This window comes from Cladophialophora carrionii (genome assembly GCF_000365165.1).
Source record: "Cladophialophora carrionii CBS 160.54 unplaced genomic scaffold supercont1.1, whole genome shotgun sequence".
Lineage (NCBI taxonomy): Eukaryota > Fungi > Ascomycota > Eurotiomycetes > Chaetothyriales > Herpotrichiellaceae > Cladophialophora > Cladophialophora carrionii.
Window position 1 is genome coordinate 2,774,846 of NW_008481816.1, and position 14,823 is coordinate 2,789,668.

Sequence of the window (14,823 nt, forward strand, 5' to 3'; positions counted from 1 at the left end):
CCACTTTTCTATGGACACCCGATCGACTGTTACGCGTTTGATGCATGATAAGGATGGATGACTGGGGCATGACTGGGAGCGTGGCCACCGCACACTGTGAGAAGCATCGCTGCAGCCATGGACGCGATGCCAGACATGCATGGTACAAAAAGGAAAGTCCCAGGGCTGCTGAGGACCAGCAAGGTATGGATGAGATGCAGGCCGGAATATGGTTCTGCGCCGTGCCAAGCAGCCCAAAGCTATCAAAACCAGTCTATGATGTTGATCTGTATGGATCAAGACAGTATCGACTCACTCTCTAATGCTCGACCGAGCCGTGGCCTGTAGAACGAGTGTCTGACACGCTGCTTGCCCTGTCCTCTGCAACTGCCACAGGGAGGATGAGTGCTCAATCCAAACGCGCTCCTTTCCGGCCATAGTCCAACGCGACGGCCCCCGTCGAGATGCAGAAATCAGCAGATCCTCGGCGAGGACGAGTTAGTTACCGCAGGGCACTCTTAAACTGCTTCAACAGTCCGCTCTGGGGCCGACGCCACGCCGATGCTTCGTCTCCTCCAGTCTTGGTTATCGCTTTCCTCTCCTTTCGGTTCCGTCGCCGCTGCTCATGTTCGGTGATGGTCCTGGCGTTGGAGCTAGCATGAGCGTTGGGCTCGAGATTCTTGCGCTCCCGGTCGGCATTGATAATCTGCTCCCGCTCCCGCTCCTGCTCCTTCTCCTCGTCGTCACTGGCGGCGGCCGCCTCGAACCCCAGCGCGGCCTTGCCCACGTCCCATTCCCTCTCCTCGCCTCTTTTTCTCCACTTGACATGCCTGACGTCCCCGGTGTCGCCGTCGGGAACGCCGTCGCCATGACGGGGGCCATTCCAGCGCGAGATTTCCGCGTCCGTGAAGCCCGCCTCGCGGAGGCGGAGGGCTTGTTTCGCGCGGTGGGACTGTCGGTGGCGCAGGGCTGAGAGGGCGGATGTCCATTCGTCGTCCAAGTCGGGTTCGGCCGCGTCTGCGTCTGTGGTGTCGGCCGAGGGGTTATATGTCGGGGCGAAGTGGGTGTCTATGTTGGAGTTGGAGGTCGGCGGGTCGCGAGAGTTGGACAGGGTCGTGGAGCTGGCGGTGGACGTGAAGCCTCGGCCACGCTTTCTCACGTACGGTGGAGATTGGGATTGGGATTGCGATTGCGATTGCGAGGTGTGGGCGGAGGTGGAGGCCGGCTGGGGACCGATGAGGCTGGAGAGCGGGTCGGATGTCAATGATGAGGACAAGGAGGAGGATGAGGAAGGACGACTCTGCTCCTTCTTGTGCTGTGCCGATCTGCGTTGGTGTTTTCTGTCTCTGCTGCGCGACCTCGATCTTGACTTTGACCCTGATCGTGATCGAGAGCGGTCTCTGCGCGAAGATCTAGAGGCTCTAGTTGTGTGGTGTGTGGTCTCGTCGTCGTCTGACAATGTATCTCGTCTGCGGCGTCGTCGAGCGTGGTCTTCGTGCTTTTCTTCCCGCTGTTGCCGTCGCCGCTGATGTCTCTCTCGGTCATGGTCGTCGCCGTGCTGCCCACTCCTGCGTTCCCGCCTGGGACTATGAGCCCGATTTGAGTGCCTGACTCCCTCGTGCGGATGACGCCTCGATTGCTTCCTGTCGTGGTGGCCCTCATCACTCAACTTGCGCCTCTTCCTCTCCCTGCCTTCACTCAGTTCATATGCCCGCTCGCGTTCTCTCTTCCTCTCTTCCTCCCGAATCCTCCTGAGCCGTTCGTGCGCCTCGGCCTCCTCTCTCTCCTTCAGCTTCGCATTGTGGGTGTCCGCATCCCGAACGAGATTCTTGAGAAACCGGGTATTTGGTTTCGGCGCCGCCGAGTTTGCGGGTCGCCTGGGGAGCAGTGCCGAGAGACCTTGCGATGCGTAGCGAAGGGAGGACTGGCGGGCATCTGCGACCAGGAGGGCAGCGAGGTCATCGTCGTCAAGGGCTTCGGGCGACGGCATGTTGCGACAATGATGAATGTCTAGCGGGTGTTAAGCCATCGCTTGACGAGACTCACCGAGTTGGGCGCCGACGATCATAGCTCGTAGCGCGTAGCGCGTAGTGACTTGCGAGATACCCAGCGAGTACGAGTACGGAGTACACCAGGTAGGGAGCATGTATTTCATCCGCTGTGTCGTGCATGAGAGGAAGGCGGGAGGGGGGCACGAGGGGTGGCAGGATCATCCGCCCGGCAATCCTGCCGCCTTCGCGACGCTACGGCGATGAGCAAGTTAAGCAAGGTACCGTTGTACCGCTGTACCTCTCAAGCTCCAGCACGATAGCTTTACTCGTATCGGTCCATAAACCGCAGACAAGAGGACATGAGTCCGTCTACAGGATGAGTGACAACTGTCCCTAGCAGAGCTCCTCTCCAGCATGCCGCCGTTCCGGTCCCTCCTCCGCTTCATCCGCGCCCCTCCCCTCCCCAACACCGGCAGTCTAGCCCGCGACCTCCTCGCCTCCGAACGCACGTTCCTTGCCTGGGCGCGCACCGGCCTCGGCTTCATCGCCCTCGGTGTCGCACTGGAGAAAGTCGAAGCTCTCGCCGCGCTGTCGCCCACGTTGCTGCATCTCCAGGACAGCAGGACGAAGCTGGCCGCAGGCGTGCTGGTCGGGGCGGGCAGTCTGTGCGTCGGCCACGGCACGGTCAGGTACTTTAGTGTGCTTGACTTGTTGAAGGACGGGAAGTTCAGGCCCAACACGGGTGGAGTGTCCTTGATGGCTGTGACATGCGTGGGCATTGCGGTCGTGGGGAGCATTCTCGTCGTCGAGAACGAGGCGGGCAAGGCTGGGAAGCACGACAAGGAAGGGGAAAAGAGGGTCACTGTGTGATGTATGCGTCACGTTGCATGTTCAGTTTGGCTGTCATATGCGTTGGATGGTTGGTCATACTCTATCGTCTATTCTATGGTCTGATTCAGCCGCGCCGGTCGACCTTCACAGTGCAGTTGCCAACAGCGACTGAGCGGGTCGACTGGGCTGCATGGCACGACATTCAGTGGTCTACGCTGCTGGTGCTCCATACTGCGACGTCTTCGCACTTTCAATGTCGACGTACCCGTAAGCGCTGGCGCCTCCGGACTTCATCTTCTCACCCCACGTGCCCATATCCTTCAGGAAGGCGTCGACATTCTCGGGAACGGACATGTCGATCGGTTCCTGGTCTTTGCCGACCTGTCGGATCTGGCTGCCGGCAATGACGTTGGTGAGACCAAAGTTGTTGCGGTCGATCTTTTGTTCAATGGCGCCCGAGACCTTGCCTTCCAGCAGATCCTTGGGGAGGTGGAATTCCTGGCATGCAGGCCGAGCAAGCCCGACGCCGTCCACGGTCTTCAGAGCGTTGACCATACCGTCGAGCGTCAGGAAGCCACCGGTGACGTATGTCTTGGTTTTGCGCAGGTCGCCGACGATCTGCTCGGCAAACTCGATGAAGAAGGCTTCCCGCTTCTTCGTCGACTCTCGCTTGTGCACGAATGCCAACGATTGGTAAGTGCCGCCGGAAAGCTCGACGAAGTCGAACTCGTGCTTTTCCAGCAGGATGCAGAGGTCCTTGGCTTCGTCCGCCGTGAAGCCGCCCTCTTGGAACTCGACCGAGTTGACCTTGATCCCGAGAATGAACCCGGACGAGGAAGGGAGCTTTTGGCGAATCGACCGCGCGATCTCCAGGATGATCCGGGCACGGTTTTGGAGCGAGCCGCCGTACTGGTCGGTCCGCTTGTTGGTGGTCTGGGAGAGGAACTGCGCCAACAGATAGCCATGTGCGCCGTGGAGCTGGATGCCATCGTATCCCGCCTTGTGCAGGAACTCGGCCGCGTGGGTGAATCGCGCAATGACGTCTTGGATCTCCCCGTGGGATGCGGCGTGCGGTTTGGCGAATCGCATTCCCATCAAGTCGCCCTCCAGTTGCACGTCACTGGCAGAGACCGGGTCGGGCTGGAGTCTCTGATCAACCTGGCGTCCGGCGTGCGAGACTTGGCCCACGACCAGACTGCCATGTGCTTTGGCCTGCTTGGCCAATTCTTTGAACGCCTCGAAGCGCTGTCCTTCGAAAGGGGTATCGCCCGGGATAATTGGATTACCAGCTGAACGACACTTTTGTCAGCGCAGCCCGACATTCTGGTCAACTCGACAACTTACGTGCTTCCAAATTGTCATAGTCGATCATGGTATTTCCTGTTAGAATCACACCAAACCCGCCTTCGCCCCATCTCTGATATACCCGGATAAGCTGCTCCGAGGGGATGCCTCGTTTCTCCTTGTTCTCTGGGTCCCAAGACGACAGGCGCTCCGTCATGGCCGCCTTCAAAAAGCGGTTTGGGGCGGTCTTGCCACTGAATTCGAACTTCAGTGGCTCGGCCAAAGGACCGGCGTCCTTGATGTCGGACGGCCAGCGGTCAGGCATTGCGCGTTGTTGCGAACGTCGAGGAGTGGTTGCGATGTCGAGGAAGTGAATGCTCAATTGCCTTGGAAGTCGTTTGTAGTCGAACTCTGGTGGTGTTGACTTTTTACATAGTCTTGAACAGGACTCAGTCCATTTATACCCAGTGTCTATCCGGCATTTGTGAATTATTGTCCAGTAAATTTTTTCGGGTCTATCGCGTCGCTTCGATTTGTCACGTCATGAACTGAAGTCATCGACAATGCCGGCCGAATTCGACCCTCGTCTCCGTCATCAGTTGGTTGGTGTCACCAAGCGGGCCCCATGTCGGCTGGATATTCGTTGTCCTTCCGAACATATTCAGGGGGCCGGTCGGGCAGGACAAGGTACTGTAGACAATCAAGGCCGACGCCATTCTGGTATTAATCATCAGATGCGTGGGCGTGGTCTGCCTGCGGCGGTAATAAAGAAGCGACTGCTCGAGTCAAGCCTCATTTGGCACAGACTCCGACCTGAAGACCGCCACTTCTGGACACGCTTCCGAACGAGCTGACACTGTTGGACAGTCCGACTACTCTGTACGGAGTACCTTGGTTTGCATGGACGACCGCGATGACCGCGATGGACACGATGAATCCCGTCCTTCACCGAGAATTTCCTCTCTGGTAGACTCCGGACGATTGCCCTGCCCTGCCAAACGATCAGGGGCCACCACAGCCTGGCAGATGATCAAGCACGCCTTGTCAATGTTTCTCTGATCAGACATAGACATGCATTGCACGTCCCTGGCCTCCATTTGGCGATGCCTCTTTGCCCGCCGACTGCTCGAGATCAGTCAAATTGCATACGCACGAAATGCCAGGCTCTGCAGGTCAATCTGCACACATATACTGCCAGGCCTCTGTTCTCGGACTGCTGGTGGGAATATAGGTTGATTGGAGCCAACGAGACGAAGGTCATGCGCCACGGTAACTCCATTGCGATCAGTCATTTCTGGTCGCTTTCTTTCTCGTACAGTCTGGGGCGGAAATGCCATGCCTCCATGTCAGCTTGAACGACTTGGTGAATTCTTCAACGAGCTACCAAAGACAGCGTCGTGGAAGTCGCAAAGATCACTGCCACGGCACTGAAATATCCGCTAACGGACATTTGCAGTCTCCTACAGTCTTCTTGCAGAGTCTGTCCTTTCGGCAAGCTATCAGGATTCCGTCTAGCGATTGGGCCAGGCACCTGTGGAATGAGAGGAAGCGAATCCGAGCTCCGCGAACGGCCATGTGGACAAGCTCTAGTTCAGGATCCCCGGTGGTTTTGTTACCCTCCATACGCTTTTGCGAGAGATGAGCTCACGTGCATGGCCTCGATACCCGGCCTCTCCACCAGAGCTATCCTCGGGGCAGAAGCATACGAAGACCGCGCCATCGCATTCTATAAGACCTTGAAAACAGTTGCTGCGTCGATACTTATATGCAGCGGCCACCGCATCTCTGCAGCACTATTCCGCTGGGCACTCGCCTCAATCATTGCTGGCGAAGACCCGGAGAAGATTGCACACACTCGGTAACCAAGACGACCAGCCATTTCGGTCTCTGGGGACTCCACTCGTCTTCACATCCGCCCATCCGGCAATTTCTTCGAGTTCGATCCCGACGAAACCATGTTTGATTTCAATCGCAATATCGATCAGGCCGCAGGGATTGTCGCTGGAGCCTCTAGGCTGGGTATCCCGTCGCCGGGTCCCACCACAGCAAGGCTGGTTCAAGGTCGAGCAAGCGCACGACACTGGCAACGATCTTGTCTCGATGATGAATCATTCGTGTGATCACGAGGGCGTTGTCCTCGGCTCGTTGCGACAAATCAGCCAGACCTTCCACGTTGAATTCCTCAATCAAGGCACAACAGGTAATTACGCGGAGAAGAGGCAGTCAGTGGACGAGATATCAATCTAGCCAGCATCAAGGATCTTCTTCCGAGGGTGAGGCGGACGTGGACAACGGGAATGACCCGCCCGAGACGAGCAGATGGGCTGGAATCAATGGCGGCTGTTTCCCCTCCGAGTCTGCTCAAAGACGAGAGAGGAGCATCAGCGCGAGACGCCGGACAAGGACCAGCGAGCTGCAGAAGTGAATCGTCACCCGAGGAGCCGGGGACAAAAACCAACTGTTTCTCAACGCGCGCACCACGTGTTTGCTGGGAGTTTGCTTTCTTTTTGTGTCTCCTCCTCCGTTGGGCTGGCTTTCTAGTTCTGTTTCCCATCTGACCTAATTAAACTTGTGACTCTGACTTGGTGCTTGGGTCCTATTTAGCACCGCAAATACACGTTGGCAATGTCTTGGGCAGGAAGATACCCCGGTCAATGCACGCACTGCACGGATAGTGGTCTTAGCCCCGGTCTAATTTTGTATAGAGGTGTTGGCCTCAGGTGTATGGGGTGCACGTCAATATCAGTATCAGCGTCAGTATCAGCGTCAGTATCAGCGTCAGTATCAGCGTCAGTATCAGCGTCAGTATCAGCGTCAGTATCAGCGTCAGTATCAGCGTCAGTATCAGTATCAGTGCCATTGCCGGCCACGGAGTCAGGAACAAAGGCTGCCCCTCCGCCCGCCGTGTCATACCGCGAACGTGATGCGACACCCACGATGGACGTCGTTCCAAAGTGCAAAGCAGACAAGTACGATTTGGCACGTGAAGCATGACATTAAACCTACCGTAGGTCATGACGGCCGCTTGTCCTCAGAGCGATACTATCTGTATCCAGTACCAAGCCTCGGTTTCAGGTGGTGTGACTCGGGTGCACGACGCCTTGGAGTTGACGGTGGTCGGTTTCAGTTAAAGTAGGTTGATCAACAGGAGGGTAGACAGGTTGGTAAGCGCATACAACGAGATGAGATAGCTATAATCGCGCTCCAGGTCCACTTCACCGACAGATCGACTTCAACGACAGATCGACGTCAGTTGCAGGTCGGTGGAATACGTTACACAGTTGCCTGGATTTCATTGTATCGCATTGGATTGCTTTGCACGTCCTACTCAGCTCATTCAACCCAGGTACTAACACACTGGTCAACAAAGCTCGATATGCATGATTTGCATGGTATGTTCTGTCCGTAGTTCGCCCCGGAAATCACCGCCCACCACCGACCCCCACAGCGCCCTACAACTTATCGTTTCTGCCAACACCACTGTGGTGCTTGACCTTGCTGTCCCTCCCAAAGTGGCGCTCCACCTCGGGCAAGGTGCGGCTCCCGTCCGAGAACTCCAGCTTGTCAATCCACACCTTGGCCTGCTCGAAGAAGGACATCTGGATCATGTTCTGCAGGGTGCTGCGGATGATGATCATCTCCACGCCTTTCCACTTACTGCCGGAGGACGCGGACGAGGCAGCGGTCTTGGCAGCGGACTCGAGGGCAGACGATAGTGTCGCTTTGGGGGCCGAGCTATTGCCGACGAGATTGTTCTGCGCACGCGTCTTCATCGTGTCCAAGGGGTAGGTCATGACCCAGGCGCCGATGCCGCATAGAGCGCCCGCCACGGCAATGGCTCCGGCAGAGTTCGCCTTTTCAGCGCCGTAGTACGAGTTCAGGGATTGCTTCGTGGTTTCGTAGATGCCAAAGTAGATGCCTGAGCCGATGGTGTCGCGAATCACGTGCAGACGGAAACCCGTCCACAGACCGAGGGGCCCTTGTCGAGCAACGATGCGTTTCATGGATTGCCAGGAACTGACGCGGCCGGAGTTCTTCGGGCTTTCTGTAGTGGATGTAGGGTTGGTGTGGTCGGCTTGAGCTGAGGCCATGAGGACGGAGGTTTGCGTGGCGTTCTTGATCAGTTCGACAGGAGCTGGTTTCAAAGTCAGCGCGTTCTCTCTTCCAATTCGATCTACCAACGTACTCAGAGTCACGGCGCAGACGGCACCCGAGACCATGCCGGCGCCAGTAAAGCAGGTCATGGTATAGATGTCCGGGTAAGTGCCTGGCTTGTTGACATGTTGCAAGGGAGAGCGGCCTGTGGCAGCTTCGATCCAGTTGTCAAAGGTGTATTTTGCCTTGCGATAGATGGAGAATCCGAGAGCGCGAGACATAGTGATGGAGATCAGCGGATTGAACGTGCCTGGGAAGCGGTCAGTCACGGATGAACATTCGTGGCCGGGAGTCGTTCCCTACCAGCCCAGAAGCCACGGATTCCTTCAGTACGATAGGTGAACTTGGTGCAATCCCAGGCATTGACAAAATCACGTCTGAAAGTAGTCAGCGATTGTGCCACGGAATCGAACGAGCCCGCCACTCACGATTGCATTCTGGTCTTGATATTTTCGAGAGGAGCCTAGAACTGGAGTCAACGTTGCGGCTTGTGAGGTCGGTCTCGCCCAACTCACTCCTGCAATAACAGCGAGGGCACACGCGGGACCTGACGAAAGAACTTGTCGGTATTTCTTCGTGTAGTAGATTCGAGTATCGGCAGAGGCCCAGCCGGTATCGAGCTTTGAGTGCGTAGGCATCGTTAAGGGTGGCTGTGATGATTTGGATGGTAGTTTGGAAGTTGGATCATGATCAAAAGGTGAGGTTTCGCTGGAAGTTTTGCTGGCATGATTCATCGCCCCAGCGATGGTGGTCGTTTTCAGACCAAGTGTCGGGCAGAAAATCGGCGCCCTTGTAGAGTTCCTTGTTCACGCGGACACTGACAGACACAATTGATTCCTCCAATGTCCGAGTCGTTCACACATGTCCTCGCTGGGCTGCGGAACCCGATGGAACGCAAGATAGATCTCTCAATCTATTCGACCGAGAAGATCCCTCTGCGTTCCACACGCCATCACCGAGACTGATATGTTCACCCTTTTGTTCCCTCTCTCTCGCGAGTCCCAGAACACAATCCCTGTCAGAGCACAAGACCACTTCCCGAAAACGGCACCGAAGCGTTCGGGCGGGAGGGGTGCTGCGACAGACGAGGGGACGTAGCTCCTGTGTTGAGCTATCGGCTGAAGCACTATTTGTCCCTTTGTGAGGTAATTCGAGGGCTGTATGTAGCCTGGAAGTCTGAAGAGGTGGTTTGGAGGGGTTGCCCAAAAATGTTGAGCTCGCAGCGAACGAGGATGAATCGGAGAGCAGGTTTCCAATCGATACCCGAGCTTGTCGTCGTCGGCCAACACCCCGTCGACAGCAAGATGACCTCCACGACAGAGAAATGAGGACCACAGAGCAGTGAGCGAGCTCAGGGCGGACAGGAGTCAGGATGAGAGCCAGACTCAGATATCCGTCTCAGCGACAATGACAGCATGTGCACTCCCACAACTGGGCATAATTAGAAGACAATCAGACTGACTGACTGGATGGTGCAGCGTGGAATGTGGTCGCCCGCAGGCTCATTGGCAGAGCTGTGGATAGTGTGCCTGCGCACCCCGCTTCCGGCTGAACGACGATTGCTACTGGCCAATGCTGCAGGAGTGACGTCGAGAGCCTTGAGCGACAGCGGCTGCCAATGGCCGGCGAGCAATTGTCTGCTCAATGATTCGCATACCCGGGAACATGGCTGTTTCACGACCCTCTACCCCTCCAAATGCAAGAGAGCATAACTGTTTGTCAGACTAACAGGGGGATGTCCTCTGATCATCAATTTGGCGGTGACTGATCGTGATGACCCCCACACACAAAGGGCAGACGGGCCCGAGAGGCCTGAGAGGGTGAAGAAATCCACTGGTCAGTATTGTGTACGGCGAACCAGAGAAGCACGTACCTGTATGCTGGCTACGGACAACCACAACGGAGTATATGGCTTGTGTGGCGTGTGTGGCTTGTGCCAGGCTGTGGCTGTCATCCCCGGCGGCCGTGGACACCGCCTGGAACAGGTTCAGTCCCCTCGCCCCACAGCTTACTTAGGGCCTGGTCAGACAGACCGAGGTCCATGCTGCACGTTGAGCCGAAAAGCGAGGCAATATCAATCTCTCCGGCGAGCATCTTTCCTCCGGATTTTCTATCTACAAAACATAAACTGCCGTCGTGTCCCCGTGGAGCTGTCTCTGTGTCTCTCCCAGACGACTTGATATCGCCAGTTCGCCACTCCCTCCGTGTCTCAGTCCCTCTATCTGCTCCCCAGTTTACCCCAGATACACCCGCCACCATGCCTCGCAAACCAGCCCCAGCATACGTCCTCGGCGTGGGCATGACCAAGTTCATCAAGCCCCGCGGTAAAGTCGACTACCATGAACTCGGTTTCGAGGCCGGCATCAAGGCCATGCTCGACGCCCAGATCACCTACGACGACGTCGACCAGGGCGTGGCGTGCTACTGCTACGGCGACTCGACCTGCGGCCAGCGCGTCTTCTACCAGTTCGGCATGACCCAGATCCCCATATACAACGTGAACAACAACTGCTCGACAGGGTCAACGGGCCTGAACATGGCCAGACAAGCTATTGCCTACGGCGCGGCCGACTGCGTGTTGGTCGTGGGGTTTGAGAAAATGTCCCCCGGCAGTCTACAAGCATACTTCAACGATCGCGAGAACCCCACGTCCACCACCAATGCCATGATGAAAGCCACTCGAGGAATCACCAACGCCCCCGGAGCGGCTCAGCTGTTCGGCAACGCGGGCCGTGAATACATGGAGAAATACGGCGCGAAGCCGGAGGATTTCGCAGAGATTGCACGAGTCAACCACGAACACAGCAAGAGGAACCCCTACTCGCAGTTCAAGGATGAATATACCCTAGAGCAGATCATGAAGTCACCCATGATCCATCCTCCCTTGACGAAACTGCAATGCTGTCCCACATCCGATGGCGGTGCCGCCGTGGTCGTGGTCTCGCAGGAATTCCTCGACAAGAGACCCCACCTCAAGTCGCAAGCCATTTTAATCGCAGGCCAGCAACTCGCCACCGACTCACCAGACCTGTTCAGCCGCTCGGCCATGGATTTGGTCGGCTACCAAATGTCCGTCTATGCAGCTAAGCGCGCCATGGACGAGGCGGGCATCACGCCCAATGATGTCAGTGTCGTCGAGGTCCACGACTGCTTCAGCGCGAATGAGATGTGCGTCATCGACGCGATGGGTCTGTGTCCCAAGGGCAAAGCCCACGAATTGGTCCGCAACGGCGACATCACATACGGTGGGAAATACGTGATCAACCCTTCGGGAGGTCTCATTTCCAAGGGCCACCCTCTCGGTACGTCTTCCTGTGCACCCTGACACTCCTCTCCTGTTCAGACATCTTGCAAGCTAACAAAATCGATCAGGAGCGACTGGGCTTGCCCAATGCGCCGAATTGACATGGCACCTCCGAGGCTGGGCAAACAACCGCCTGGTAAAAGACACCAAATACTGCCTGCAGCACAACCTCGGCCTGGGTGGCGCCGTCGTCGTCACCGTGTACAAGCGCGCCGACGGCAAGGCCGCGACCCCTGTGTCCGACGAACAGGTGGCCAAGGTCAACGGCCTAGGCTACAACCCGGCCACAGAGGCCAAGGGATTTACCACCGAGCAGGTTCGGAGGACGGTGTCGCAGAAACAGTTCTCGGATTGGGCTGTCCAGGATGTCGAGAGCAAAGTGCAGGCTCGATTTTAAGCTAGTCCCATGTCACGTACACTACGTATGAATAGTTATGTGGCTGGCTTGTACAGAATGATGCAAGAAGCATGAAAATTGAGGAATGAACCAAGTCCCAACTCGGATTTCGATTTCCACGCACATACATAACGGACAACAGGACGGAGTAGACGCCGAGGACTAAGGACGTAGTCTCTCATAGTCAATCTTGTCACTCGGTTCCTTTCCTTTGTTCTCCGCCGGCAGAAGCACCCTCCCACCACCATGCGGCGCAGCACAGGCTCTGGACATAGTACAGTAGTGCACGGAGTAGTTCGGCGTACCCAGTACCAATCGGCCGGCCGATCTCGCCTGCTCGCTGGCCTTGGAGAAAAGGGGGCGGGGGCATTATGCCCTCAGCCTCGCCCTCGCCCTCGCCCTCGCCTCGTGTCTGGTGTCTCTCACCCCGCATGTTCCCGCGCGCGCCTCGGCTGTCAAGAAGCCCTTCGCCCTATTACGCCACCGAGGAGGAAGAGGGGAAAAGTAAAGCAGGGATGCCTACGGGTACGACCATTGACTGATTCACACAGGCACACACGCCCACTCACTCACTGACTGCGAGACTGCGAGACTGCACACACTCCACACCAGCGGGACCCCCCCATGGCTTCATGGACAACCCCGCTCGCTCGCCCCCGAGCGATTTTGATTCCGGTGGGAGAAAAGGGCAAAGGATCAAGTACATAATAGGTAGAGGAGTAGAAAAACTGCACGGCCGTCCTTGTGACGAAGATTCCTACCAGTAGGCCACGCGTGACTGACCTTGTGGGGAGCGACGCAACATCACGCCAATATACGCAACATTACATACATACATACCTGCGTCCACACATATATACACAAGGTATAGTATACGTGAGGTCATCTGTCTCGGGTCTTGACACCTGGAGTATTATTCTGTGGTGCGATATCGGTATCAATATCAATATCATCGGGATCAGTGTCCGTCTCGCCACCAGCACGGTTGAAACCCACGACCGAGCTACGAGTGAGGACCTATTGGACGAGCGAGACACTCTTCAAGGGACCTAAGCTCAGGACTCATCGCCCAAAATGCCTCCTGCAACTATGCGCGCTGTGGTGCTCAAAGGTGATTTTGAGGTGAGTGTGCTCCGATGAAGCTCCCGTGTCGTGTCATATCCTTGGTTGGGCGTTCTCGCCGGGTCGCAGCACTTGAGTGCCGATGCGATAGTCACTGCAGGTGCAAGGAGAGGAATGGATGAGGCTGATTGTTGGCATCTGTCTGACACTCTACTCTACACAGGTAGCCGTCGAAGACAGACCATACCCGAAACTCCAGAAGCCCACAGATGCTGTCTTGAAAGTCACGTCCACGGCACTTTGTGTAAGTTCGCTGCTACACTCAATGTCCTTCTCCTTCACGCTGGCATTCTTCGGGGCATCATCCCCATTTTCCAGCAGTCTATACGCAAGCCTACTGTGTGCAACACTAACCTCGTTGATTGCAGGGCTCCGATTTGCACTTCTATCGTGGCCACCTGAAATGCCCGCCAAACTTCGTCTGCGGACACGAGTTTGTCGGCACAATCGAGGAGAAAGGCGACGCCGTCACCAACTTTGAGATTGGCGACAAGGTCGTCGTGCCATTTTACACGGCCTGCCAGGAGTGTTATTACTGCGTCAGAGGCCAGGCCAGCCGATGTGCCAAGGGTGAATTGTTCGGCAATTCTGTGCCGGCAAACACCGTTGATGGTGGACAAGCCGAATATGTCAGGGTCCCGTTGGCGAATACCACGCTTGTGAAGACTCCCACTGGTAAGATATCCATCCGCTTGATTGGTGCTGCAGATTGAGCTTCGTTGCGAAGAGAACTCACCATTGTCGAACAGGGATTCCGGAGGAAATGCTCGTTCTCATGGCAGACATCTTCCCGACGGGCTACTTCGCCGCAAGCCGCTTCCTGAAGAACCTTCCACAACGGGATCGAGACGAATTCACCACCGTTGTCATCGGGTGTGGTCCGGTCGGCATCTGCGCCATCACCTGCGCTCTGACCATGGTAAAGACCGTCTACGCCATCGATTCTGTCCCGGAACGTCTCGCCGAAGCGGAGAAGATTGGTGCCATCCCTATCAATCTGAATGACAACCCCGTCGAGAAGATCAAGGCCGCTTCCGGTGGACGTGGCGCTGACGTCGTGCTCGAGGTGGTCGGACATGCCGATGCCTTCATGCTGGGTTTCGACATGATTCGTCCGTGGGGCCAGATCTCCTCCATCGGTGTGCATACGGAAATGCTGCCCCTCAATGGGCTGTTGTGCTATGGCAAGAACATCACCATGGCCTTTGGAAGGTGTCCTGTGCGGAGCATCTTTGAAGATGCGCTCGAAGTGCTGGTCAAGGAGCAGAAGAAGGTGGCCTTCTTGTGCGGGAAGACCATGTCCCTGGAGGACGCGCCGCAAGCTTACAAGGACTTTGAGGCCAGAAAAGTCCATAAGATTGTGTTCAAGCCAGGCGGCGGGAAGACCGGTCAAGTTATTGCCGACAAAGTGTAAATATCGCCAGAAAGTGTCGGAGATCCTCACCACGGCCAAAATCTGGCCATTTAGCTTAACATAGGCTTGCCAAGTTCAAGAGCCGACACCTGCAACTCTGAAACTGGGGTATTGTGTCGACCATTGATACTGCATGAAACGCTCCCGCTCTTCTATGACGACTCATCATCTGGAGACAATCGCCCGCCGGCGGCAGTCCATGTGGCCGCATATCGTATGACAATTTAGTTGTCGATCTAGTATCAATTTTCGTCAGAAGAAAGGTCAAGACTCGAGAGCCACATTCCCTTGAAGACGAGTATCTGTCACCTGTCATGTTTGGTGATTTGAATCTCGCAACATTTGT

The 14,823-nt window shown here is 56.2% G+C and overlaps 6 protein-coding genes across 6 annotated transcripts; 3 read left to right on the plus strand and 3 right to left on the minus strand.

Moving 5' to 3' along the window:
- Nucleotides 1–481: 481 nt before the first annotated feature.
- G647_00979 (uncharacterized protein) lies at nt 482–1,969 on the minus strand (the record flags this gene model as incomplete). Its single annotated transcript, XM_008724381.1, has 1 exon — nt 482–1,969. One exon carries the CDS (start codon nt 1,967–1,969, stop codon nt 482–484), a length of 1,488 nt encoding a protein of 495 aa, XP_008722603.1.
- A 415-nt stretch (nt 1,970–2,384) lies between these two features.
- On the plus strand, nt 2,385–2,840 carry G647_00980 (uncharacterized protein; the record flags this gene model as incomplete). The annotated part of the gene is made up of 1 exon (XM_008724382.1): nt 2,385–2,840. The coding sequence occupies one exon, from the start codon at nt 2,385–2,387 to the stop codon at nt 2,838–2,840; it is 456 nt and encodes a 151-aa protein (XP_008722604.1).
- Nucleotides 2,841–3,011: 171 nt separating this feature from the next.
- G647_00981 (uncharacterized protein) lies at nt 3,012–4,410 on the minus strand (the record flags this gene model as incomplete). Its single annotated transcript, XM_008724383.1, has 2 exons — nt 3,012–4,090; nt 4,146–4,410. 2 exons carry the CDS (start codon nt 4,408–4,410, stop codon nt 3,012–3,014), a joined length of 1,344 nt encoding a protein of 447 aa, XP_008722605.1.
- Nucleotides 4,411–7,537: 3,127 nt separating this feature from the next.
- Nucleotides 7,538–8,878, minus strand: G647_00982 (uncharacterized protein; the record flags this gene model as incomplete). Its single annotated transcript, XM_008724384.1, has 5 exons — nt 7,538–8,220; nt 8,272–8,490; nt 8,544–8,617; nt 8,669–8,703; nt 8,756–8,878. 5 exons carry the CDS (start codon nt 8,876–8,878, stop codon nt 7,538–7,540), a joined length of 1,134 nt encoding a protein of 377 aa, XP_008722606.1.
- Nucleotides 8,879–10,497: 1,619 nt separating this feature from the next.
- On the plus strand, nt 10,498–11,941 carry G647_00983 (uncharacterized protein; the record flags this gene model as incomplete). Its single annotated transcript, XM_008724385.1, has 2 exons — nt 10,498–11,542; nt 11,613–11,941. 2 exons carry the CDS (start codon nt 10,498–10,500, stop codon nt 11,939–11,941), a joined length of 1,374 nt encoding a protein of 457 aa, XP_008722607.1.
- Nucleotides 11,942–13,015: 1,074 nt separating this feature from the next.
- G647_00984 (uncharacterized protein) lies at nt 13,016–14,477 on the plus strand (the record flags this gene model as incomplete). The annotated part of the gene is made up of 4 exons (XM_008724386.1): nt 13,016–13,063; nt 13,227–13,307; nt 13,432–13,738; nt 13,813–14,477. 4 exons carry the CDS (start codon nt 13,016–13,018, stop codon nt 14,475–14,477), a joined length of 1,101 nt encoding a protein of 366 aa, XP_008722608.1.
- Between the last annotated feature and the right edge of the window lie 346 nt (nt 14,478–14,823).